Genomic DNA, 26,264 nt, shown 5'->3' with positions numbered 1-26,264 from the left:
TAACATCACAAATGGAATCATGACGCGGACATAGATCAAACTGATTTTTCGATTTATGATGTTTTTTGAGGGCGCAAAGCTCGCCGACGACTTGGCCGGAAATCACACGCGAAATTGATTTCATTGTGGGGTGAAGCCGCGCCAAATAACCGAGCCGAAATTAAATTGTACGCGACGTTCATGTAGGTAGATTGCGCGGATCTGTCTTACAGAAGGTCACCTGGAAGGTGATAAACGTAAAATTAAACTGTATGAGTCTAACGTAACTACCGAAACTGTATTAGTCTTCTAATGATCTTTTGATTACTAAAATATTATATGAGATTATCACGCTATAGAGCGTTCAAAAAATTATAGTCCAGCAGGCCGTGGTTTTGTCAATTTTACAAACGCAAGTCATCTTTTTGATCTGCATGCTTTCACACTTTCTTCAGACTTTCATGATCATTTTATTGCAACTTAAATCATTCATTTAAAGTAACAACCATCACGTAATAGGTATATACTTATACTACTTATCATGGAAAATGCGACACCCAGAAATAGTGAATATATTTTGATGAAACTTGGTACAGTAATTAACTGTTAACTAAAGATAAAATGAAGATAATAATTTGAAAGAAATACCTGAAGAAAATACCCGTATCTTTTAGATTATTCTTATCCGAATATGGATTTCTTTTTATACTTGACGATCAGTTATTATCAATAACTTCAGTATATCGCAGCATTTAAAGCTATATTATGCCTCCAGTACGAAGATGGGCCCATTAGCAGCACGTAACTCAATCCGAAAGAAGCCGCATTATCGGAATGCGAGAAGCAGATCTTTCCTATAGGGCTAGGGCAATTGGTCGTCGTGTGGGACGAAATGTGGCCTCTGTGTTACGGTGTTGTCGTGCCTGGTTTGAAGACCAATGTTACTGAAACTTTCACCGTTTTATCTTTATTATTGTACAAATGAGAAGTGTTTTTTGGAAAAGAAATAATTCACACCTGTTCCTTGTTCGATTCTCGGCCTCTTATTTAGATGTCTTTCTTGGTCTTCCTGATGATCTTCTTCCGTCAGGTGACTTGTCTTTTGCGATTTTTATCACTCTGTTGTCAGTTATTCTTTCTATGTGGTTGTCCATTACTTTTATCTTCTTATTACCCACTTATTTATAAATATTATTTACCTTACATGTTTTTCTAATATTTTCACTCCTTGCCCTATGTTTCCGGGTCTTATTTGTTATCTTCCTTAATACTTCCATTTCTGCTATTTTTAATATTCTTTGGGTCATTGTTGTCTCCGGTCTTGTTTCAGCTGTGCATGTCATTATTGGTCTGACTGCGCTCTTGTAAATTTTGCTATTGGTATCTATTGATATGTTTGTTCTTCCATATGCTATTTTACTACTCTGTTAGTTTTGTTTATTTGATGTTTTACTTTCGCCTTTATTTTTCCGTCATGAGAGATCTTTATCTCTAGATATTCCACTTCTGCAACTTGCTGTATTATTTTGTTGTTATTACCAATTCGGTTTCAGCCACTATAATATCAAATTAGCTATTGTTCATCTCATATTTGTTAGAAAAACATGTTTCCTTCATAACACCCCCGCCCTTCATCATCAAGATACCAAACGTGTTAACTTCTTAAGTGACGCGGCTGACATAGTTTTTACGCTTTCACGTCGGCCGCGATATAAACTAACCACCCTCGTATTTTTGTGTTTGCACAGGATTTCGTCGTGTTCTTCTTTGTACAGGTGTCACAGTGCAATTTTTGCAGACCCAAGTTTACATCTGCGACGCCGCTGAATACTAATGTCCCGAGCCTTCGCGGCATATTCCCAGTCCGGCAAGAATATTTTAATAGTTGACCGTAAACGACAACACTCTTAATGGCGCTTTTCACGGTTTATTTCACCTAATTAAATTGATCGTACATTATTTGCTTCATTAAAATGCCGCGTGGATGGCACCATAAAATCGTAAACGTCCCATTCGCAATTTTACGAGTCGATTTAATTGGACGATTCATAAAATATACAACAACGTTCAAAACGCATTAATGATACATCCGCACCGACTATTTCAAAACTGACACACCAATTAGACGCCTCTATGGTAATCTTCACGGATTATGGCCGACGACAAGGGCGCATTTATCCTTGCGGAACGAGATGCACTTGGTCGTGATGCATCCGTAGACTTGAACGGCAATGCGGCGGAACTAATTACATGATAATTAGTTCTTACCTGTCAGGAATAGTTTTGCAAAGTCGGGTGTTTTGCCAGTCGAGGATAATCTCACCGTGGCGTGTTCCTGCATGTCCTGACGTGAGAGAATTAAAGAAACAGTCACCTTTGTTTCGTTAAAAACGGAGACCGTTTTGGTCTTGTTTTATCGTCGGAATCGTTCCGATCCGGGGGTCGACGGGATTCAGTCCTGGAAGTGCACTTCTTTATCGCCGCTTCCTGTAATAAGTCAGCCGAGGAGAATTCGTATCAGATCCTGTCCTGATTGCTGCAAAAACGAAAACAGCGCCGCTTCTTGAATATCAAAGAAGTGAGGACTCGTTCGCGTCGAGGCATTGTCAGTTGCAGAGTTCCAGCTTTGAGTTTCGGCTTTCAAAATGGATAAAAAGGCCGCGTTAAATCCGAGTTACATTGAAACTAAACAGGACCCTCCTCTTCAAGTCAAATATTTGCGCGGCCACGAATCAGCGCACGTTGAAAATCCCGTTTCGGATCAAACTTTAAATTGTGTTAATAGTTTAGTAATTGAAGTTTTACCAAATCCCCAAACTTCTGACCCCGCGCGGTCCACGTTTCACCGCTTCCAGTCTCCTCGATCCTCGCAATAAATTAAACACCGACTACTTCTGTTTACATTTTATTTATTGCACCGTGATTATCTTGCAATAATTGGCCGTTGCCGAAGCACCGAGAGCAAAAAATGCAAACCGAACCGAACATGTTCCTAATGGAAACGATATCGTTCGGTGAACTCCCTCACCTGTAAAATCGCAATATTTCATTACAATCAGGGAACAGGATGTTTATTCAGGAGCTCCGTCGTTTACATTATCTAACTCGCGTAATTTGTGAGCCGAGTAATTGTATACCTTCAGATTTGCCTACTAGTAATTGAGATAACAGCGCAAAATCCACTATAATGCTTTACCTACCAATTATCCCTTTGGGTGGGGGTGGTCGCGATAAAAAACCCGGATGTACGAATCCCGGGGACGCGATCCCGACAACTATCCCGAAAATCATAGCCGTTCGTGATTGATGCGCGGTGATTGCTCGCCGATTCTTTTGATCTTATCGCGATTTGATTGATTGAATCTGTGTTAATGGTCGTCTTGTTGATGGCGTGTTTGCAAACCCCCAACTAATGGAAAAGTTGCTGAAACGCGGGACGGCGATCGATGGATCCGTTTTTTTAACTTTCGACCGGATTACGGCTTCGACCTTCGGCTGAAGCCGAAGAATTACAAAAGCACAAGTGTTTTTGCGACGAAAAAAGATCCCAACGGGAAAAGCATCTCTTGCATAAAATATAATATCGCGAACAACATCGGTACTAAGATAGAACCCTGTGGGACGCACACCTGTCCATTAAATACGCGCACTTCTTCTTTCGGGTGATGAAGTTTATTTGGATCGAGTGCATAGTCGGGTTACACTGCCGAAACATCTCGTACGTAATATCCAAAACCACCACTTACAAGGATATTGCATTCCACGGACAATATAATTCATGTATCACGTGATCATGAATGATCCAATCAAAACGCGTAAAGTCCTTAGTTGCATGGCTATCACAGCGATAATAAAAAACAAAACAAAAATTATCTTATTTACTTTCGTCGTTACGATTTTTAATTGAAATAAATTTGTCAGTTTGACAAATAAATGAATAATTTTGTATTTCATTCATTATATTATATTGTCTCATCGAATATAACACGTGGTATGATTAATCATCGATAATATTAAATTCATGAAATTGAAGCAGGACATTTCACTCGTCGTTCGGACTCGTGAAATCTCCAGCTCAATTTCACTCATAATATCATCGATAATAATCATACCACTAGTTATATTATAGTTGAAAATAGCTGCGGGGAAATCATCTGAATTTACAGTCCTGCCGCGTACTGCAAACAGCTTGTGATTCGTTATCAATTATCATGAAATAAAATTGAAAAACGATCGTCAAAAGATGACACCGATTCAGGGTTGCAAACAGGAAACGCACGTAAGGAGACAACAAGCCTCGATTATTAATTTTGACGTTTAATATAAAATGGCGACGCCTGTCTGTCAGGGCCCCGCTTTAAATAAAAGCGGGAGATAAGGCAGCTGGAACAAGGGCAGTTTCCGGTCCGGAAATTAAAATCGCTACAGTAGTGCGAACGGAATTAAAAGAAAGAAAAAGAATAGGTAAATAACGACACTTCAAAGAAATGCACATCACGGTAAACGGGTCCGCTTGTAAAAATGAGAAATCCGAGAGGTTTTGTTTAAATAATAATTTTCACGTTTTCCTTTTAGGGTTCCATTTTGATGGGGTCGGTGTAACAGAGCCGACACTCGACTGTATCGAATCGGGGTCGGGAAAAAGATTGTTTGCAAACTGTCTCCCGTGTGATTAGAATAATTTAGAACGGGACACCTCCGGAATACTAATCTGAATCGGGTGCGATTCGAAAAAGGGATGTTTGATCGGGACGATTCGGACGGGAGGGTTGCGCGGTTATTCCTGTCGAGGCGTCCGGCGACCTCGCGAGATCCGCATTTCGCATCCATCGAAAAAGTCGAGTCCGGGAGGTAGAGGTGGAGGTGGAGTAGAGAGTTGCGAAGCCGCGTAAAGTGTCTGCGGAGCAGATCGGCGGAGGAGCTTTGATCATCCGGGCGCGGTCCCGGACTCGCACTTTACCCCGTCGTAACCGCGTTAGCAGCTCGGAACACTCCATTTGCAAATTAAAGGCCAGGACTTCCGAGCCATTGCATTCCTCATTACTTTATAGTTTCATTCTCCGTGCTCATTGCTCGTTACATATTCATGATTTTATCGCATAGCGATCGGCAACGGAGCCGATTTTAATTCGATACCGGCGTTCGTCGACTTAATCGCCTCATTAATTTTTTCCTTTACGGCCGTCATTCCCGCTACTTTTTATTATTATTATCGCTTTGTGCGAGATGTAATCTGGCCTAACTTATGACGCGGACTTTAATTTCATTATTATTCATCTGTCGGTCGGGTCCGAGCAGGAGCAGACGAGTTAATCTGACGCTTTTTCTCCGGACGAGGATGACGGGGACGACAGAAAATTGAGATCGTTAAAGCGAGGCGTCAAGACTGAAACAGGAAAAACTCAAAATTTTTACACGTCCGATGGAAATTTCGCGTCGTCGAGATAAACATGATCGTGAAACAAAAATGTCGGCGTAATTATTGCGAAATGCGAAGAATTATTCAACCTATCTGTACAACTCGCTAAAGCTCGCTTGCAAACAAAACTTCTTTTGTGCAGACACCAAAATGACCGAGAAAAAAACAACCTACAATGAAAGACCTACTACCTACTACACCTACGTTCCTACAGGCTACGCCTGTTTGGTAAGTTTTATTCTGAAGCAGGAAAATTATTCAATACATTTGTCCTCCCTCGGCAAAAACTATAGCGAAATTTGCTTCGTAGATGTTTTTTCAGAAATTATTTGAAAATGTTTCATTAAAATCATTCTGATGATGTCAAACGAAAATTGTTAAAGATCACAACTTTATTTCAAAAAAGGAAGAAAGAACAACAGTTAGAAGTCTTTGGTTTTCTCATGGGTTGTGACCTTGGAAATATTTGCGTGAAGGCTGAGCGATAAACCAGTGAAAAACTGTTAATGAAAACTGAAAACGTCAACTATTTTAGCGACACGGTAAAAAAGACGAAACTAACACGATGTTTTCCGGTCGGCCTACTTGAGACCGATATTCGTCGTTTGCGCAGATATGACTTATAACCCATGAGAGAATCAAAGACCTCTAACTGTAACGTGCAAAGGTGAAATAAGTCTTGTTTAATTTTATATACGAGTAATAATATACCAAATTTCAAATATATTTTGCATTAAAATTTAATATTAATGTATTTCATGTAATTTAATATTAGGTCTGCTGGATAGGGTCCGCGATAACAATAACAACAACAATAATCCTTTACAAAACAAAGATAAGTAAATTAGTCTTCATGAATCTAGAACCTGGACGTGTCGTTAAGATTTCGATTCTCTGCAAATTAGATTTTTTACTGATTTTTAGTTTGTTTTTTTTTTTCATCCTGGATCATCCCTCCACCGATGCAATTACAAACTAGGATATTCTCCCTCCTCCCTCCGACTCTATCTAATTTAATAAAAACTGATTAGAGGCGCGCTCGCTGAATTTCGACATCGCTGAAGGAACGTTTTAATTAAAATTTTTTGTTATTGAAGCGATCCTGCGGCAATATCTGGACGTTTCGGAACGTGGATACCTGACGAACACGAACCGGCGATATGTTGCTGTTGTTAATTAAATTCGAGCATCCCCGGAGTGAACTCTCCGCACATACCTAGTGTTGCAACGCTTTTTTCCGGACGACTCCAATTAGCCAGCCGGTTGAACTTTTTCGTTTTTCCAGAAACCGACGACTACGACGAAGACGACGTCGATTTTTAGCCGTCGGTGCAGCGTCGCCTCCATCAACTCCGAGCGACGTTCAGAGGTCCATTGTTCGCACGTCAAGACGAACGAATATAATGATACAATAACCGAATTAAATTAATTTTGATGTGAATGCGTCATTTTTCCTTCGCCGTGTTTAAATTTCATCAAGGGAATTATAAATTAATTTTATGTTCGCTAATGGACATTCGCCATTCAACGAAATATTTTTTGAGCTTTGATGCGGAGTTAATTAAGCTCGTTCAATACCCCAAGGTGATGTTGCCTACATTTACATTTGTTAAGTTGGAAATTAATTTCCAACGAGTGTTTCTTGCGATTACACCTCTGAAAAATGTCTACGGGGTGTTCCTCCGCCGCCGCGCCGCGATCGACTTTCGCGGTGTGCACCAACTGCACCGGAAGAAATTCGCTTCGAGGCGCAAAAAGTGTCAAGACGGGAGTTAATGGGGAAGATGTGCCTCGGAGGCGACGATCGAATTATTTCCAGTTTTAAAATTTATTTTTCTATCAAAAGGGAGTTTGTTTTGCCTGATGAATATTCACTTTGAAGCGCCCATAATGTAATGCTCTCGAATTCGGTCGTTTGATATGTTGAGCTTCTTTGACGATGAAAAATAAATATTTTACTTTTATTTCTTTTGCAGTCCGGGCGTTACCGAGGCGGGATTTTATGGAAATTTTCTTTTAATTTCGACGTGAATGTTTCAGGAGGAGTCGCGAAAAAGTGATCCCCGAAATGGAATTCCGAAAGTAAATTAGATGCTACACTTGCTCACGTTACGACGAATTTACAATTCATACGTTCGCGTTCGCCATCAAAGCGGCCGATTCCGCCGACTCCACGAACCCCTTAATTAATCATCGACATAATTAAAACGTCAACGGAGCCTTTCGACGTCGAAGGAGCTTTCCAAAAGTCGAAGCATTAAAAACTTTCATTGTACAATGTGATCGCGAACAAATAATCATTTATTACAGCTTGTTCTCAGGTCCAGTTAATTAACAAGTTTAAACAAGTCGAGGGAGGCGCATTAAGCGGAACACAAAGGACAAACTTTCAATTTGCAAGATGCAAATCGAATGCGAGGCTCGAAAACGATAAAGCAGATTAAAAGTGCTTCATTACTCGGCCCAAATTCATTAGCGTGATATAAATTAAGTTTCTGATTCTTAATTGAAACAAGAAGCGCGCGAATTAAAAATGCGAGCTTTTCAAAGGGCGGACTCTTTTTTTTATTATTTAACCGAATCAACGAATAAAAGCATTTTCTTAATTGTGTTTCGTTGCCGCCGGTGGATTCGATTCCATCCGCATCATCGCGCTTAAAATTATTAATTTCATCTTATTATGGTGAGAGGTGGTCGCTGAAACTATCGCCGCGGAATGACACTTTCCAAGATTGTTAATTAGAGAATCTCGTGGAAACAGCTTGAACGACGACAAAAAGTGGAAGTGGTCGTTGGAAAAGCTCACCATTGACAATTTGACAACGTTGTTAGGAGTTCACGAATGATAAAACAAATAATGTAAAAGAAATATTTTCTAAATAAATTATTATCTAAATTAGTTTTAACGTATTTTAGTAACTACTCAATTTTAATGGATGTTTCATTATTATTCTAATTGTTGTATGATACAAGTGACCCTTCAGTCGATCGCCATACACAACAGTTACAAAAATGGTATGTTGGATAAAAACATAATGCAAATAATTTTCCTTAAATGTTACTCTCTGTTAAAAAAAAATAGAAATAATTTTTATTCAACACCTGTTTATTATGAAGTCATAATTATGCCGATTTTGAATATATTATGAGGTCTATAAAACACAAGTGGACTCATAATTAAACTGTTTTTACAATTAGTGGACTTATGAACCCAACTATGTATTACAGTCGTACCTTAACAGCAAATAAGTGACTCAAGAAAAATTATCCCACTCGAGCCAGCTCTCGTGGCTAAACATTTCTTTCGTGACTTATTTGCCTTATAATATAAGACACTTGTATAATAAATAGCTATAAGTTTTTAGAGCAGCCTAAAAAAAATCATTTTTTTTTACTTAAAAAAAATTATGCCCCAATTGTGAATGAAGAAATAACATATCTACATCTATTTGATTTAGTACAGGGTCATTATAAGTGATTGACCCATCGCAGTAGGCGTTGGTCACGTAGTTGAATGTGCCGCAGGTCTCATAACATGAGTGAGACTAGTATCGCTGCTGGCGGTAGTGGCAATTTGTCTACTAGTTTGTCTAACGTTGCGAGGCTGCGGCACATCCAAAATTTGTGTGGGTTTTCAACGCCAACTGCGATGGAACAATCATTTATAATGACCCTGTAGTTAGTGCCATTGGTACCTATTGTTGATTGCAGCAAAAAAAAAAATCAGAAACACCCCTCACGAGAATAACCCTGTATTGTATAGATTTATAGAACGTTTACTTTATTATTTGGAACGGAATTGATTTACGTAACAATATCGATATAGAAATGACACTTATTTATCTGTTTACGAATAAAAAATAATATTCCATTTAGCGTTTAACAATAAATTTTTATTTTTTCCGCAATCTATTATCCCTTTTTGTGTTATTATTGCAACACTATTAGTTTTCCTCTCTCCCCTTCTCATTGCTAACATGCAAAAACGATGTGAATGTTTCGTGATATACGAGTATCACTGGATAAACACTGGAAGTCTTCTTAAAACAATTACTTCAGTGGTCTAGTTTCATTTCATTTTTCAGGTTTAATTTATAGAAGAAAACAATCGTAGATCGTCTACTCTCCAGTTATTTGATTTACTACAGCAAATTAATAAAAGACGATCAAAATAAAAAAGCCTATTCCACTTTGTTTATATAAATTCAAAATAGATAAATAAAAGTGGAAATTATTTTTTAAATAAGTAATCTAAAAAGTTTGATTAGATGTACCTGCGCCATGTAAGATATGATTGTTATGTGTCACTTGTTAATAAATTGTGCGTCATTTTTCAAGGCATGCTTTTGTTTACGGATAATAACTAAAAGTGAAAAAATAAAACATATGATAAAGAAATTTCGGGTGTAAATATTTTGAAGGTTTTATATGCACTCTCTGAACGAATAAAATTTGATAACGTAAATCGTTGTTATTGGCGTTAACGTAGTAGTTTTTTTCATGAGGTGTAAAATTATGACGAGAAAAAGGAGACTCATTTTGCAACACATTCAACTCGTTCGTGTGTAAATTTGGCTCTTTTAGCTCTCGTGGGCCTGAGTGGCATGAGTGGGCCAGTTTAAAACACGAGTGCAACGAGCGTTTTAAAGGCCCACGAAAAAGCCCAATTTACACACGAACTCGTTAATAAATAAACTACTATTGTATAAATTAATAATATAAATATTTCAGATAAATTGTGCTTCAATCAGTCGGAATTCCATGTAGACCATCATAAAAGAATATACAAGAGAATGTCGCAGTCGTAAAATTCGGTATGTCTTTGAAATGTATTATTCATTGCTGCAATAAAAAAAATCTTGTTTTTTTTTCATTTCCTTTACCATTAGATTGTTTTTCTCCACTTCGATGGGATAATTCTCTTCAAATTTCAAATCTCAGTCCCACAAAATTTTTGTGGGGCGTATTGTGTAAAAAAGTGTAAGAAGTAAGGACAAAGCGAACTGTTTAGTTTATGAAAAGTCCTTTGAAATGAATGCCAAGCTTTTCCCATTATACACAATAAAAATACTGATATTTGGAGTTCCGCACGAATGTCGGGCATCAATCAAAATTTCTGGTGGATATTTCAAAAGACAAAAATCTGATGTCGAAAGTTGTTTTTTAACACACTTTTGTTTTCTTAAAAATATTTACATTTCGATGTTTTCCCTAAAATTTCAAACAACAACCGACGTACACTTCTGTGCAATAAAATTAAGCACATCAAATATTTTATAGTCTAAACGGGACATGACGATATTCCTAGCAACAAAAATATTTCTGTAAATCAGTCAATTTTTTTAATGCCGCGTCATTTAGACAATTCAAAAATGTTTTCAAATGTTTTATCAATTACCATAGCACTAGTATTGTACAACTAAAATATTGTGAAAATAGTCATAAGACTTGTGCTTAATTTTATTGCACAGAAGTGTACATTACATTACACGTGCTCCTGTTACTCTTAACAATTTATGTATTAGGCACTTATCAATACAATACAATATTTTTTATTCGGACACAATGATGAAAATAACGAAAAAACCTGATAACACAAGTGAATGTGCTTTACAAACAATTCTACAAACTATATAAGCACCGAATGAAAATACCAATTACGGTGTGGTAGTACCTACTGTTGCAGAAGGTACTGCTAAAAAAACACGATGAATAAATTCCTTATTACAGTTCTTGTGTTGTTGGCGATTGCAGCTATAGTAAGCATTTTTTGTGCGATTTTTTTTTTAGTCAAAAAAATTAAAACAAACGTTCACTGATGCAAAATAAGGGATTTCAATAAACAAAAAAGTCAAATCGTACGATAGATGATAGTAACTTAGTAACAGAACACATTTTAAATTATCTGCCTATGCCTACGTAAATGTTTCAGATTAAGTGTGACCAAAATAATGACGCTAAAGATGATCAAAGAGAGGACAACGGAGTTACAGTTAGCAAATATGTACTTTGAAAGCTTCGCTAAATTAGTCTAATTGACAATTAAATCGCTTTATTCATTTTGGGGCTCATAATGTGCTTGGAAAACGTCAAAAAAGAATCAAACGCCTCATATTATATTGAAACTGTAAATTGTTGACCTGTAGGTTTACAGATATTCTTTGCACTACTGATAAATAAATCTAGGCAAATTATTGTGTATTAGTTTGAAATTATTGTGTATTATTTTCAAATTATTGTACCCGAAAGATGTGCCTACGCCATTGATAAGTATCGTGCATTCATTTAAATTTATCCTCAAAGTAGGCGTTGAAGACTCGATTGTGAATGCACTATACGGACAACAGATCACGGATCAGCTGTTTAAATCTTGCTTTTACACGAGTGCTGCGTTCTCAATCGACTCTCCAACGTCAACTTTGAGGATAAATTTAAATGAATGCACGATACTACTTCTGTTTCGTCTATTTCATAACAATACTTATAACAATATGGCGGACTACCCTTTCTGTAAGAAAGGTAGCAAATGATGCTCCCGTTAAATGTGATTTATTGCAAAATGTGTAGTAGATACATTGTTAATTAAAAAGAATATGCAAATTATCTCAAACCAATGAAAGAACAGATTTTAATTTCTAGACAGAAAAATGGGCGTCGAAATTTGTTGTGCATAGAGCTGACTATCTATCTAGCAGTACCTAAGAACAACGGGATTTGTCGACAGTTCGAAATAATGGTTGTTCTGTATTGCCTCGATCTTCTCTTTCAGTTGTCGATCCTCTTTTCAGCCTCCTCTCGCAGCTCCGGGTGCACTTCGTCTCTCACCGGAACATCAAATTACCTCGCATCTTGTCGCGGTGCATCGCGTTCGCGACGAAAGAGTGGCACGTGCTGTCGCCTCTTCCAATCCATTCGGATTGGCTTTCGGGAGGAACGCGCGAGACCTCGACCGACAAAGCAGAAGGACGTGTCCGCCGGAGGATGTGCACAATTACCGTAACACGATATAAATTTCATGAAGGACGGCGCTCCTTGTTGATTCTGCACTTTGCGAACATTTATGGACGCGTGAAGCACCTCTCGAGCGGACGAGGGACAGCAGTTGCGATCATACCGAGCGCCGCGACAATGATATATGGCTTCACGTAATCCCCGAGAAGGAGAGGGACTCGACCGGGACGCGGCCGCCGTCCGTCCGGCACTAAGCCGGACGTCGGCCCAACCTTTCGGGCTTTAACGCTGACACTTTCAAATATTTTATTTATAATCCCATCAACTCGACGTCGCCGTTTCAAATTCCGAAAACGTGCCAGGGCCACCTGCACGATGCCGCCCAGGAAATTACCTCGTTTCGTTTCTTCAATCCCGGAGCGCCGGACCGAATGAAACAATCCCGGACGGCCGCAGGAAGCGCCACCCGAACGTAACATTTCGCGTCCTCGAGTGCATCCCGGAGCTGCTCCCGAGTGCAGCGCGGGAGACGATCCCCGCAATCGTTCGGGAGTTGGAATGCTGCCGTTGCCATGGTTGCGCGGCTTTCCCGACCTGCGGGTGCGGAGGAACTCGCGAAAACCTACTAACAAGGTAGGAATGCGGGGTTGGGGGTCGTGTGTTCTGCCAATACACACACACACACACAGACCGACGTCTCTCGATGTCTGTGCGTTACCTGGATCGAGATCTTCTCGAAATTGGATACTGCAAAAGGAAATTTAGGGATGTGAACTGTACGGAATAATGACTTCGTCGTCGAAATATCTTTTGAGGGAGATATGTATTTGAGTGCAGATGTTCGCGTCGAATCAACCTCTCAAACGGACCGATAAAACGAATCGATAGATGCTGCGCGCATTCAAATTTCTTAATCGCGCGCTCCTCCTCAGGAGGATTATCCTCCTGGTGGAGATCGGCGAATTAGCAGTCGAGGAAGAGGAGGCGATCGTCGACAGTCTCGCCTGGAATTAAATCGAAAGTCGGCGGAAACCTTCCCCGAAAAATATCATCCTCTCGAGATGGCAAACGATATTTTAACGCAGCTCCATGTGCGATCCGGGCCGTTACAATGATCGTTTTGATATTGTCGAGATCCGGGTCGGTGTAAAAAGTTATGTAAATTTTTGATTTATTTATGTCGATGGTACCACTTTTTTCTTCCCGCCGCGAACGTGGAATAAATCAAACATTTCATTACCCAATCCTCTCTCTCCCCCGAGTCGCAGGTGAGGAGTTTTCGCCCGACTTCTCTGCATTTCTCCCCGTACATCATCGATTATCGTCGGTGTCGAGCAATCCGGAAATGACTAGCCGTTAAATGGAGCAAGCCGTAAATCTTATTAATAATTGTTGCCATGTCGGCTGGTCCGTTCTTTATTCATTAAATGCAGATTGGCTGTGCGCCAGCTATGCTAAAAATACGCCGGAAATTGAGAGTTTTGTCCCACGAGCGTTGTTTATTATCGACGAACACCGACCCCTTCTTCGGCCGTCCACCATCACGCGGATAGTCCAGAAATGACAAGACCGAGACAACTTGAATCATCGTCCTCCCTTCAAATCAGGTGGCCACTTTGCTCCAAACATCAAGCTTGACACGCATTACTCAAAGATCAAGAATACTCTACTCTGCCATGCAGCATATTTTTATTTTTTAATATACAGAGTGTCCCCAAAAAAAAAGACGAGTCCATAACTCCCTTATTTATCGGAGGATTTTAATTATATATACACCAAATTATATGGTTTTTAATAGGCTACAAAACGGCTTAATAAATTGATGTATAGTTCCAAGGGCTTCAAGACTAAACTGTCAATATTTTTTTTTTCAAATGGGATTACATACTTTTTTTTAGTAATTCTGATAGAGATTTTAATTCTAAAAACAACAATGTATCACAAGTATAACTTGACATAAAAAAAAAATAACACTAACTTTTGAAACAAATGAGGAGCACCAAGCGAAAAGCTATCAAAATGCATTGCGTTACAATGTAATAACCAAATTAAGGTAGCTAGAAAAACAAATCACAAATAATAATATGTGGGATTGCGCAGATATGCCCCCAATGTTTAGCGCAAAATGGAACATAGACGATAGTAGCGTTTTTTTACATTTTTTTTTTTGTGATTTTTTGGTATTTAAGTGTATACTTGTGATACACTGTTATTTTCAAAATAAAAATCTCTATCAGAATTACTAAAAAAAAATATGTAAATTTTTTTTTTTTGACAGTTTACCCTTGAAGTCCATGGGGCTATACTTGAATTTATTAGGCCATTTTGTAGCCTATTAACAATCATTTAATTTGGTGTACAGATAATTAAAATCTTCCGATAAATAACGGAGTTATGGACTCGTCTTCTTTTTTGGGGACACCCTGTATATAATCTGTTTCAAAATCAAAAATCCACCAACACTGCATTCTACCTCGAAAATACAACCGACAACATCGCCAACTTTTGTTTTTAGTGTGTCTGCAAGTGTCAGAAAAAAATGGGGTTATGAAAGCAAATTGTTGACAGTCGTTTCGGGCGTAGTTCATAGTGTTTTTTAATTTTCACTTATATTATTTCACTCAAAAGGTATGATATGGTAGCTACCACCTTTTTGTACATAATAATTAATTTGTGTTACGTAACTAAACTCAACAATTCAATGTCAAATTTTGGCGGGAGGTTGGGCCAACCCAAAAAAATGAATCTTATTCTAGGGATTTCTTTTTTTCTGCCAACAACAACAGGTGGTGAATTTTTGATTTTGAAACAGATTATATATATAATATATTATTTTACGTTGTCATTTTGCTGATTAAATTTCCTACATTGTCATTTTGACGTTTGTAGCCAAAAACGCAATTTTGATTCAATTTATTATTTACATTAAACACAGTATCAAGTGGTGAGTGGCCATATCATATCCCAGAAACACATTCCAATATCAGTTATAATTTGATTGCCTTCGTCTTCCATCTGTACCACTTTCGTTTCGACACATTCGGTCAAAACCAGTTCCATATCGTCTACAGTTCCTTTCACTCTTCGTACTTCATCGTCGATTCTTTCGGGTAAAGCGTCGAAATCGTCCAAAAGCTCTTGCCAAACCTGCATCAAACAAAATTTCATGCTGACGTCGGGTCCGCAGAACTCCAATTGCACAGACAAGTCGTTCACAACACTTGGTACTTTCATTATGTTGTGAACCACACTGAATTCGTTTGCTCTATTCAGGCAGACTATCATCTCGTTGTTCAGTTCGTCGGGCAATCCGTAGAGCTGGTCTTCGCGTCCGTCCAGACACTGAGAGATGTCCATATTTTGTTTCTCAGCTTCGTCCTTGAGATATATCAAAGCTTCCACGAAATTGTGGAAAATATCTTGGATTTGAGCTTTTCCAGATTCTGGGAGACTGTTGCTGAGATCAGTCACATAATCTTGAAGTTTCTGGAGGTCGCTCAGAGCTGATACAACTTTCTCCTTCAGGGTCCTTTTTAGTTGTTCGATCATGACTTTACTCAATTCGTAAATCACATTGGGCTCGTCTCTTGTTAAAGCACGAAGATTAGAAGGACCAATTGTGGCGCTGTCAAGCTAATTCTTACTGTTACTGACTTTATTGGCTTGAGTAATAAAATTTTGCATACCTGAATGATCAACAAAGGCACCAACAGAAGAAACAACATTTTTACTTCCATGTTATTACTTGTTTTACACTGTGTCTGTTGTTGCAACAAAATGGATTAAATACTACATATCTCTTAGATAATATCAATAAAGATATAATTTACTTCGCAAGACAATATTTTTGTTTCGATCTCTAAAGGTTCTGTTTTGACCTTGTTTTCTCGATATAGTCGTAGTTAATCTAATGTACATCTCGAGATTCTCGAGAGCCAGTAATACTGATTTTAATAATAATATGTCAAGAATTATAACGATCCTTATCTGCTGTCGCAGAAATATGAAGATTGATGAATTTAAAGATGTATGAAATAAAATAATTGATAAAACCATAGATGATAATCTTTAGAAGGTTTTTCTAAATTTGCAAAAATCTTCATCACCATCAGACATTCTCTTATATTATTTCACAGTAACAACTTTAAAGAGCACTTTTATTTTCTTTTGTAAAAAGGAAACTTATGACAATCTCTGGCCTAATTTATTGTTATGAAAAATTCACCTTTCGATTCTTAAACTCGCCACCTCATCTTTACAAAACTACCGAAACTGTCTCCGTTCGAACACGTCCTCCCTCCTTCCACGACACCCCTTAATTCTTGATCAAACGTAATTAATGTCGCCCCCGGTGTCGAACCCCGCCGATCCGGAGAACCGATGCCATAAATTCGCCGTCCCTTTTATTTTAGACAGGAGACTTTATGTAGTGACAAAAAGATAAATACGAAGCAATATAACCGAAGTCTCTTTTTTCCCTATAAACCATATTCCGGGTATATATGGGTGGAGATGTGAGCATAAAAGGATATATAAACCGGCTCCTTTTCCGGAGTTATGCATTACACGTTCGGGTTTGGATTTTTCCATCTTTGCCGCACATCTCGCCCGATCGAATTCGCACACGAACCGTCGACACGACCGACTAATCAGGATTTGTAGGCGCGCCAATTAGACGTGAAATTGGCTTATCGGGGGCGGCGGGATGCGTAAATAATCTTCGATCGACGGTCGATCGCGGCCGCGTGAACCTCGCGGGCCGTCCTGGTACAGTTCGTCTTTCGTCTGGTGATTCGGATGCTGCACTTTTGCAACAAACATCCGTAGAATCCACTCGCTTTGATCGATATCGCGCGGTGCTCGACCACCTACTCGCCCGATAATGCACACGTAGTGCAGGGGCGGACTCTTCGACTCGGTCGATATGGCGAGGAGTAGGTTGTGGAGCAGGAACCGCCGTTGAATAAATATCAAACCGAATGATTTATTTGCACTATAAATATTACATATGAGCTGGTGCGGTCTTGCCTCTGAATTTTGCCCAAACTGTCGAGATGTTTATTCATAGGAGACGGTCTCTTCTGCTGGTGGCATCTACATGCCGCCTCTTTCATCACCGAATCGCCTGCACTTTATCCGATTTGCACATTTCGAGGGGCTCAGATTAATCAACTGATACTGTTCGATGGTGCGATTACGGAAAAAAGAACTCCGATATTTTTACCTGCGACTCATTATGTCTTTGTCGACTACAAAAAACCACTCGGCTCGAACTCTACCCTTTTTAGATAAAATTCCAATTAAGCTCTTTGAAATAAAAACTAACGGTAAATCGGCGAGTGATGTGCAGTCGAGAGCAAAATAAAATGGAACCGGTCGTTTTGCGAAAGAAAATTGGAATATACTTCAATTAAATTCACAACCGAAAAGCATATCCACGGATGAATCTGAACCGGTTGGTAAAGCTTTGAACGTCAGTTGTCTGGCTATAATTACCATCCACGTAAATGACAACTTACACGAAGATTAATAAAAAACACAGATTGGGAATCTTGCATTGTAACAATGAATTTAGAATATTGCAACAATACACAAGATTCTATTTTGAAAAAAAGGAGACTCCAAATTCATCTGAAATCACCTACGATGAACGACAATAGTTACTTACATTAGAGTACGGTAGGTGTATTTTACAAGGCGACAACTAGGTTTCAGGCTCGAGGCGAAGCCGAGTAAGTGCCTGATTAGTTGGAGAAAATTAACCGAGCGTGCTACCGATGTTGTAAATATCCCCCAGATATTTACAACATCCGTCAGTAAATCGCAACTACCTTTTTAACCTAAATTAAAAGGTAATGGTGTGTTTACCAGTTGGAAAAGCCGAAAAAATCATTATTGGCAACACTGATCTGAAAAAAAAACACGTCGTAGATTCATAATGGGAGGCCAGGGAAATTTTGTATTTAATTTGATAGTAAAGCTGTCTGTTGAATTAGGTTATCTTTTTCTAAGTTTGAGGTTATAAATTGCGTCAATGTCTAGTGCATTGTTGTCAGTTTTACTAGTTTGCAATAGAAGAATACTCAGACATCGCGGGAATTTCAGCAACATATGATGTTCATTTTGATAGGTCTGCATGTCAGGCACTTTAGTGACGAAAATCAAACTGCGTGTCCAACGTTAAAAATATTAATCATGGCCTCCCATAATGCCAAAACAACATGAACGATGTTTATGTGTGTATTTCTTGGGCGTTTGTAGCTAAAAAACTATTGAACGTACATATATATTTTTTTGCATATCGTAATGAAAGTGGCACTTTTTTACACGCAAAATCGTAGTGAAAGTAGCACTTTTTTACACGAAAAATCGTAGTGAAAGTAGTACTTTTTTGCATCATTTTATTCCATCTCCTTGGAGATGATTGTCAAAGCATACCTATTTTTTTTTTGTAATTTTTCATAAATCCTTTTAAACCAAATTTCTCAATTTACATCGATAATCAAAAAAATGTGTACAACACGTTGTGAAAGTCCCTTTTTTTACTTATTTGCAATCTGCAAAATCGTGAAAAAAAGGATGCCTTTCATAACTAGGTGTACAAATAACTATTGATGAGCTTTTCACTAGTAGCTATTGATTCCATAATTTTTGTCTTCAGGTTGTTTAATATTAATCTAATCTGGTCCCTTAGTAAAACAATTCTGATCTATTTAAGTGTTTAACTTTCCAAATGACCAATTTCAAGTTATGTAGCACACCTGAAATAGTTACAGCGCTGCTCTATAGTTTGGCAGGAAATAATTTCTGTTACAGGAGAAAGAATAGTTATTTGTGTATCAAGGCCCAAAAAGTGCATCTTTTTCGTCCGAGTCTGGGTTTTCTTTTCTAGTCGAGGCGGAGCCCAGACTTGAAAACAGGCGAGGACAAAAGGCACTTTTTGGCCGAGGTGCACACAAAGTTTTTCGTCTTCGTTCAGGCAAAAATTTTGAACAACATGAATCAATTATAAATTTTGAGGTTATCTTTGACAGATGTCAAGTTAGGTTCACGAGAGTGAGTGAAAGTTAAAAAAAAATTTCTCGGTAATCTCGGATAAAGAATTTTGAAAACCTGTCTTGGAAAATTCCCTCTCATAACCAGCGGTGTTAAAGTTGTCTGCAATATTCTAGAGAAGATCCAAAACATCAGAAGAAACAGAAAACGATCAATTTATTTTATCAAGATGGTGTCCATGAAAGAACAGTAAACATATCCAGTCAATTAATTAGAAGTCCCTTTGGTAGATATCGATTGTAATGCCAGATTTAGATAATCTTCTTCGTCGGAATTTAATCCATCCTCAAAGAAAAATCTGGAACGCGACAAAGCAATTTTCCAAATACGCTTAAAAAGCGACCAGTTCGCTACTTTAACTCTTAAAATAATTGTTCCGAAGAACAAAAGCACGACACAATTCCAGTTGTCTGCAATTTGTTTCTTTCACCTCCCACTTTACTATTCTCTGCAGTTCTGCGTGTCAGCCGTAGTAAATGAATCCCACCTTTCGCCGACCTTATACTTTTAAGCCATCGAATTTTGCATTTATCTCCGGTTCCGCTCCGTGTGCAATAATAAAATTAAACGTAACGACTCCTCATTAACTTTATTGCAGAAATTTCTTATCCCGCCGTACAATCCGTAACTTGTCGGGAAAAAAGTGCACTACCCGTTGTTAAAACCTGCTTAGCATCGAACACAAATACACAATGACCATAACAGTTAAAGCATCGACTGCACCATTCGGAGCCCGTAGTGCCCATAAACTGGACAACTAATGCCGAAGATTTGAACCTGTTTTATGGACCATTCCAGTGTCGAGAGCGAAATTTTATGCGTTCGCGCTTTATTAGCCCTTCGACGTGTACATACGGAAAAGCGTTGTTGAGAGGCGAATTTTGAACGAATTTCGAAACATATCGGTGGCGTCACGTGGAACGGGTTGCGGATTTAATGAGCCGCCGAGAGACACATTTCGCGCCTAGATCACGTTTCGGGAGATGTGTACGTAATGATTGAGCTAAGTGGTTTCAATCCGTCTCCGGCGAGGAAACTCTTGTTGGTCTATTTGCAGGAATACGGGCTCGTAAAATACCTCCACCGCATAAAAAGCCGGTTCCGAATAGACGGCTTATAAATTGGAAACCCGCACAGGACTCCATTATTCGCAAAACGGGGGTGCAGACTGCTCAATGCCGGGGCCAACAGCTAATGACCGTTCCTGCAACGGGAAACGTGCCACCGTTCCGCACAAAAATAAATCTAAGCATCTAAGCATCCGCCCCGCAGGATCTCCTGCCAGCGTACCCTCATGAGGGGTAAGGAGAAAAATCGTAACGGCAGCGGCGGCTTCAGTTTCAACAGGAATCAATCTCTTCGAAAGCTTTCGCACCGTACGAATTAATTTTTTGATTTTCCTCTTTCGCAGAACGGAGCCCTCCCCCTCCCCGATTCGACGTGCAGTTTACCATAATCAACTAGCAATTTCCCAATGACGTCAAGTGAAGAGGGTAAGGTGAAATAGGATCTGCGTAGCTCGTGGCAGGAAGAGCACTTATTTTTTATTACAAGTTTGATAAATCGAATTTGCGAACAGTTTCCCCCTTCTTGATAAAGTTTTATGCTAGATTCCGCCCGAATAAGAGATCTAGCCCTGATAAACTAAGACCCCCTCAACATTTAAAATGTAAAACATCCAATTCTCCGAGTAGAATGGAGATGTTCGCTCGACTTTCGCCCTCCCGCGCAAATAAAAAATTGCACACCTACTATTAGATTTAAAATCCTGACTGCTCTTCACCCCGCGTTCGTTTCTTGCGATTCAGCGCTTTCGGGTGAAACCAAAGAAGAATCCAAACCGAATCAATTAGTCGCGAGTGATTCGATTCGGTACAAAGAAACAGGACGGCACTCACCTGGCATTCTGGGGTCCCACGGATTTGGCTTCGTATGAGGAACTGGCCGAGATGGCGTGGTCGGGGATGCGACCCTCCTCCATCCCCAAGGCCGTCCGACATTCACCTGCAAAGATAAAGAGGCGATCGATTATCTCGGTCGAAACGGGAGCGTTTTGTTTTCTTCTCCGGGCGATAATTGCGAGCCCTCGTTACTGTCGTAACGATCGTTTAAGGCAAACCATTAGTCAAAGAAAGTTCCATTTCCATCGGGCGGAACAAAAACGAAACAACAATTACGCCCCATGCAATCAGACCATTGAGGGTCTCCATTCAGAGGAGTCGCGCTCGGGTCCTCTTTCGTGCTGCGAACGAAACACGGGGTCTCTACCCTAATTCTATTTGGCACGTCGGTATATAGACCCTAATTAATTTATTGCGTTTCATTTTCCCTGAGAGTCGCTTTAGTTTCGGTTCGGGGTGCGAAACACCCTCCGAATGCAATAAATGTAGCTCAGTTCGACTATCTCCCATCTAAACGTGTGTTTTACTTCAATCAAACTAGTCGACCGGATTTCGGACGGGGTGGGTGGCGTGCGTGCGGGCAACCCTCACCCGAATTAAGACCTTTTCAACCCCTTACGACTTCCATCGCGACGCCAAATATTAAAACTTCGCCGTCTCCTCTGCAAAACTGCACAAATTCGGCACCGAATAACGAACGATCATTACATGATTAATTTCCTTCTGTCGAGAAGGCTAGATCGTCTATGAGCAAGTTGGCAACTCTACATGTATTCTACTGTACTCCTACTTCCGGCATACCACAAGGATTCCGTCTAGATCCGACACTGCTTAGTTTCTTCAAATCGACATCTTTTGAAAAATGTTATTATCATTTAACGTTTTCTGATTGGGTACGACTTCTAAAGACACTTTGTAAAAATAATAACAACTGATTTTATTGTTAACTAATTCTGTGTAGCGCCTCGTCTTTCTTTATTTGATCGATCCTTACGGAGTTTCTCTAAACGAGGTCCTTCCACGAGACTCGGTGACATCACCTCCATTCGCGACACAGGTCTGAATTCGGATTCGAGACATCGAGACCGCATTTATCTGTCATTAAGGGTGTATTTCTATCAAGTAACTGGTAATCCCTTTGAATTTTTTTTATTACCATTTATTTTGTTGTACGCCCACTTTTTACATGACATTATATTTTATTATTTTTAAAACAACATCATTAAACCTAGATTTTTTTACGTGTACAAGACGATGCGAAACCTAAAAAATACGAACACGACAGGAGAATTTTTTGAACCGGACGGTTTTGAAAAGTCTAGACCGCAATTTCTTTCCTTTTCGTGAAAATTCTCGTATTGCTATCGTTCAAAACCCACCCTCCTCGAGTGGCCGGATTCGGACCCGCAAATTTCCGCATAATTGAACAAATTAAACATATGTGCTGCCGCTTCGCATCGCTTTTCTGTACCACCCTCGGCCGGCAACCAATATCACTTAGCGGGTTGATTACACACGTGTCCTCTTAACATAATGCCAAACCCTCCTCAGCAGCATCCATTTATTTTGGGTGAGTGACATACCACAATGGTAGCAGAAGTGGAGAAACCTTTGAAAGGCTTTGTTCGTAGCGCGCTCCTGTATTTATTTGCCGGGAGAGGGATCCGTTCAAATATTATTAATATTAATATTTCATGCATGCGTGATTCCCCAGATTCCGATTACATTAATCCGGTCGGGAGGGCAGAAATCTTCATTGACGAACGCGAAAGGGTGCAGACAGGTTAATACAAGTTGGAGATTATTTTTGATGAATCGGCAGCAAGAAAGGGGAGCGGGACCGAAAAAAAATATTTTTTCTCCCCAGCCTAATCTGCCACCCTCGACTTTTACAAAGAAACTGTTGTTGAACGCACTTCTGGAAATTTATTCCGGGACTCGATCCGACCGGACTCTTTACCGCGACGTAATTTACCCTAAAACGAATCCATCACTGCGTGCATCATCAAAGGAGCAATCTCGGCCTTTGTAGCAGATGTCGCCGAGTCGTCGACGAGCCGCCCCCGGACGGTTGCTTTGTTGTCCTGAATCGCCGTAACAATGGCGTAGTCAGAAAAGCAAACGACCATTCGAAACCGCACCTATAATGCCGTCCACGTTTGCAGACTGGCACATCCACCGTCTACGATTAGCCCCATATCGGGCACGCTCGAACCGAAAAGCGCCCATTATGGGCCCATTAGAGGATTACTTGTCGGCGATTTTCGGTGATTCATGTCGGGAATTAGCGCTGCATCCGAGATGGGCCTTAACATTTGCGAAAAGGGTGATCATTTTTAGTTGCAGCCGAGCCGAAGCTGGATCAGCCGCGGGGGACCCCTGCTCAGGTCGCATTCATTACGGTCCCCCCGCTGTGGCGTTTATTAATTTTTTTTGCCGGGAGGAAAGCCAACATGATCTCGACGCGGGATCGAAGATTAATAGCCGAGGGCCGAGGCAATTTTCCAAAACACCTGCAAACGACCAAAATAAAAAAAAAATCTGCATCAGACGAAACCGACCATCGAGGGTTTCACTTTGCTGGATCTCGACATGGGAGTTGGCTTCCGGTCTGATGATCTTTGAAATTAATTGAATGCTAGCAACTACTACAAATGGCACGAATTCCGACAGATCTCGCCGTCTCTGGATAAGAACGTGTCTCAGGAACGTTATTAATAATGCAATAAATAGAATGCCGGAGGGGTGCATAACTCGAAGAACACTTTGCTTGGTTCTAAGTGGCTGATTATACGACTCAGCAACAGTGTCCTGGCCATATCTTAGTTTCCATTAAAAGAAGTATTGCTGCAAGGTTTCCAGTTCTCGTTCTGTCGTCGAGACCTCTCCCTGGGGAAAGTAGACGAGCAATATTCATGTCTTGCAAAGAAAACCCATAAAAAGCTGGAGCAGAACGTCGACATTCTACAAGAAACTACGACAAAACTGAACTCTTCTTTTTGATAGGAATCCAGAACTGCATCGGATGCCTTTTCAATCCTTTAAGAAAAGAAACTTGAACTCGCGTAGGACTAGCAGCACAAACAAAAAACGAACATGCTAAATAGGTCCTTTCGATGAAAAATCGGATGTTAAAGTTGGTTGAAAGCAAGATCCAGAGAATTCTACGGTTCCAATCACGCAAGTGAATGATAATTTTTTCCATGATCATTGAATTTCAGTGGTCTTTGCTCACTGAAAATAGTGAGCAAAGATAGCAATTGAATCACTAGTGAGAAAAAAATATTTTTCTCACTAGTGAGCAAAGTGAATGTTTTGCGAGGGCGCCAAATATGTTGTACTGAAAGTTTTTTTAATCTGTTTTTAAAATACTTTCTGAATATTAATAACTAAAGCTTGTCTTATGACTTATTTAAATTTTTAACCTATTATTTAGATTTCAATTGACGAAAAAAACGTGAAATTGCTTGGAGTAAACTTCTGGAAAAATGCATTATGTGTTGGTATCTCTGATTAAACTAAAATCAGTAAACCAATCACAAACACGCAACGCCTAACAACATAACCTCTTTTGTTTGGAATTTTGTTGATCCACGTTTTGTTGTGATGTTGTGAAAAACTGTTTTCGTGAGTTCCTTGTTGGGCTAATTTTGTAGAAATTATTGTTTCAGGGATTTTAACAGTTATGAAAAATAGTGATGCAGATAGATAATGATAGGTAGGTATGTACAGTTTACGTTAATATAACCTCATTTTTTACTCTTGTCATGATTTTGTCGTTTTGATTTATTTACATTAAAAAAATAATGATTTTGGGGCATAATAAGAGATAGGCAGCAGGTGAAAGCGATGAAAGTAACAAAAAAATGCTGCCCAAAATTTCAACTCCGCGACTATATTTTATGATCATGGAAAAAATCAGATTCAACACGCATGAGCAAACATGCATTTAATCACTCGTACCGTTTGAGTCCTCGCCTTCGGCTCAGACGCCCAACTTCCGTACTCGTGATTAAATGCACTATTTTGCTCACTTGTATTGAAAATAGCTATTGTTAGTTGACTCAAGCTGCTAGAGAACTTCTTAGAGTAGTGCGTTTGTTGGCTAGTGTTCTTTTACACGCGGAAACAACATCATAGATGTTGACATGTGTGAGATCCTCCGTCATCTTGTTGAACAGAGTACTTACTCTTCCGGGGACAAATCTACGAAATCGTGTTGGAGCACTCAGGATTCCGACAAAATAGTTGGATCGTTGGTTTTTATGGGAAATTTTCTGGCCTCGGGCAGACAGTGCAGGCGACAGTTTGCATTTGAGTGAAATTAACCGGATCCGGTAGTAAACGACATTATAGCACACCTGCCACGTAATAGCATTGACATCCAGGTTCAGCACCGCATGTAAGTGAATTTCGCTTGTACGGTGATAAATTTAGTGTGAAATTTGAGCGCGATACAAAACCGTCGCGGAAGCCGCCGTCGAAGCTCGAGCGAAAATGACAATTTAATCGTCAAGTTTTTGCCTTCGGCGGCAGTAGCAGCGTGCACGTCACCCCGTCGAAATGATTGTTGTTCAGCTGGCGCGATTTTTCACCGTCGATCCTCCAGGATTGTCCCTAATTAATAGCTCCCGACTGGCTGATTCATATCCTTGCCCGCAGCACGCGATGTCGAAGATCGAGGAGTCGGATGTCGGACGATTGTTATATACAGCGAGGAGAGAAACGTTCTCCCTCGTATCTCTCGGAAGCTGCCAAATAAGACCGGGAAATATGGATTTTCCTGCTAATGGTTCATTCTCGGATGTGTTATTATGTTACCCTCCGCGGGCGACCGGCGCCCCTCGATGGTTTGATAGACAGGTGAATGTTGGGTAATTGACGGTATTTTATGGCGCGCTTTTGGCCCTCGTGACGTTTAATTAATGAATTTAATTAAGTTGCCGGCGGTTTGTCTT

The 26,264-nt window shown here is 39.7% G+C and overlaps 2 protein-coding genes and 1 long non-coding RNA gene across 6 annotated transcripts in view; 1 reads left to right on the top strand and 2 right to left on the bottom strand.

The window, feature by feature from the left end:
* LOC138138207 (uncharacterized) overlaps window positions 1-10,275 on the top strand; it is a 112,493-nt gene extending 102,218 nt beyond the window's left edge. Inside the window, exon 4 of the long non-coding RNA XR_011161985.1 lies at window positions 10,130-10,275. This is a non-coding gene — a long non-coding RNA (uncharacterized lncRNA). The remainder of the gene's footprint in view (window positions 1-10,129) is intronic.
* The window catches only part of LOC138137767 (discoidin domain-containing receptor 2-like), a 213,298-nt gene that overhangs the window by 83,949 nt on the left and 103,085 nt on the right, over window positions 1-26,264 (bottom strand). For all 4 annotated transcript variants that reach the window (XM_069057332.1, XM_069057324.1, XM_069057341.1 and 1 more), the window contains exon 3: window positions 21,304-21,409. In XM_069057332.1, coding sequence (XP_068913433.1) covers window positions 21,304-21,409 — 106 coding nt within the window. The remainder of the gene's footprint in view (window positions 1-21,303; window positions 21,410-26,264) is intronic.
* LOC138138098 (uncharacterized) lies at window positions 15,248-16,193 on the bottom strand. Its single transcript, XM_069057850.1, has 2 exons — window positions 16,036-16,193; window positions 15,248-15,982 (listed from the first exon to the last, which is right to left on the bottom strand). The coding sequence occupies exons 1-2, from the start codon at window positions 16,084-16,086 to the stop codon at window positions 15,287-15,289; spliced, it is 747 nt and encodes a 248-aa protein (XP_068913951.1). The 5' UTR covers window positions 16,087-16,193; the 3' UTR covers window positions 15,248-15,286.

This window comes from Tenebrio molitor, chromosome 1, assembly GCF_963966145.1.
Source record: "Tenebrio molitor chromosome 1, icTenMoli1.1, whole genome shotgun sequence".
NCBI lineage: Eukaryota > Metazoa > Arthropoda > Insecta > Coleoptera > Tenebrionidae > Tenebrio > Tenebrio molitor.
The sequence above is the reverse complement of the archived record's forward strand: the minus strand, read 5'-3'. Positions and strand labels throughout refer to the sequence as shown.

Coding starts and splice junctions, on each gene's coding strand:
- LOC138138098 (XM_069057850.1), bottom strand. CDS start 16,086: ATGGAAGTAAAAATGTTGTTTCTTCTGTTGGTGCCTTTGTTGATCATT. Junction 15,983..16,035: donor TGCCTTTGTTGATCATTCAG/GTATGCAAAATT, acceptor AGTAAGAATTAG/CTTGACAGCGCCACAATTGG.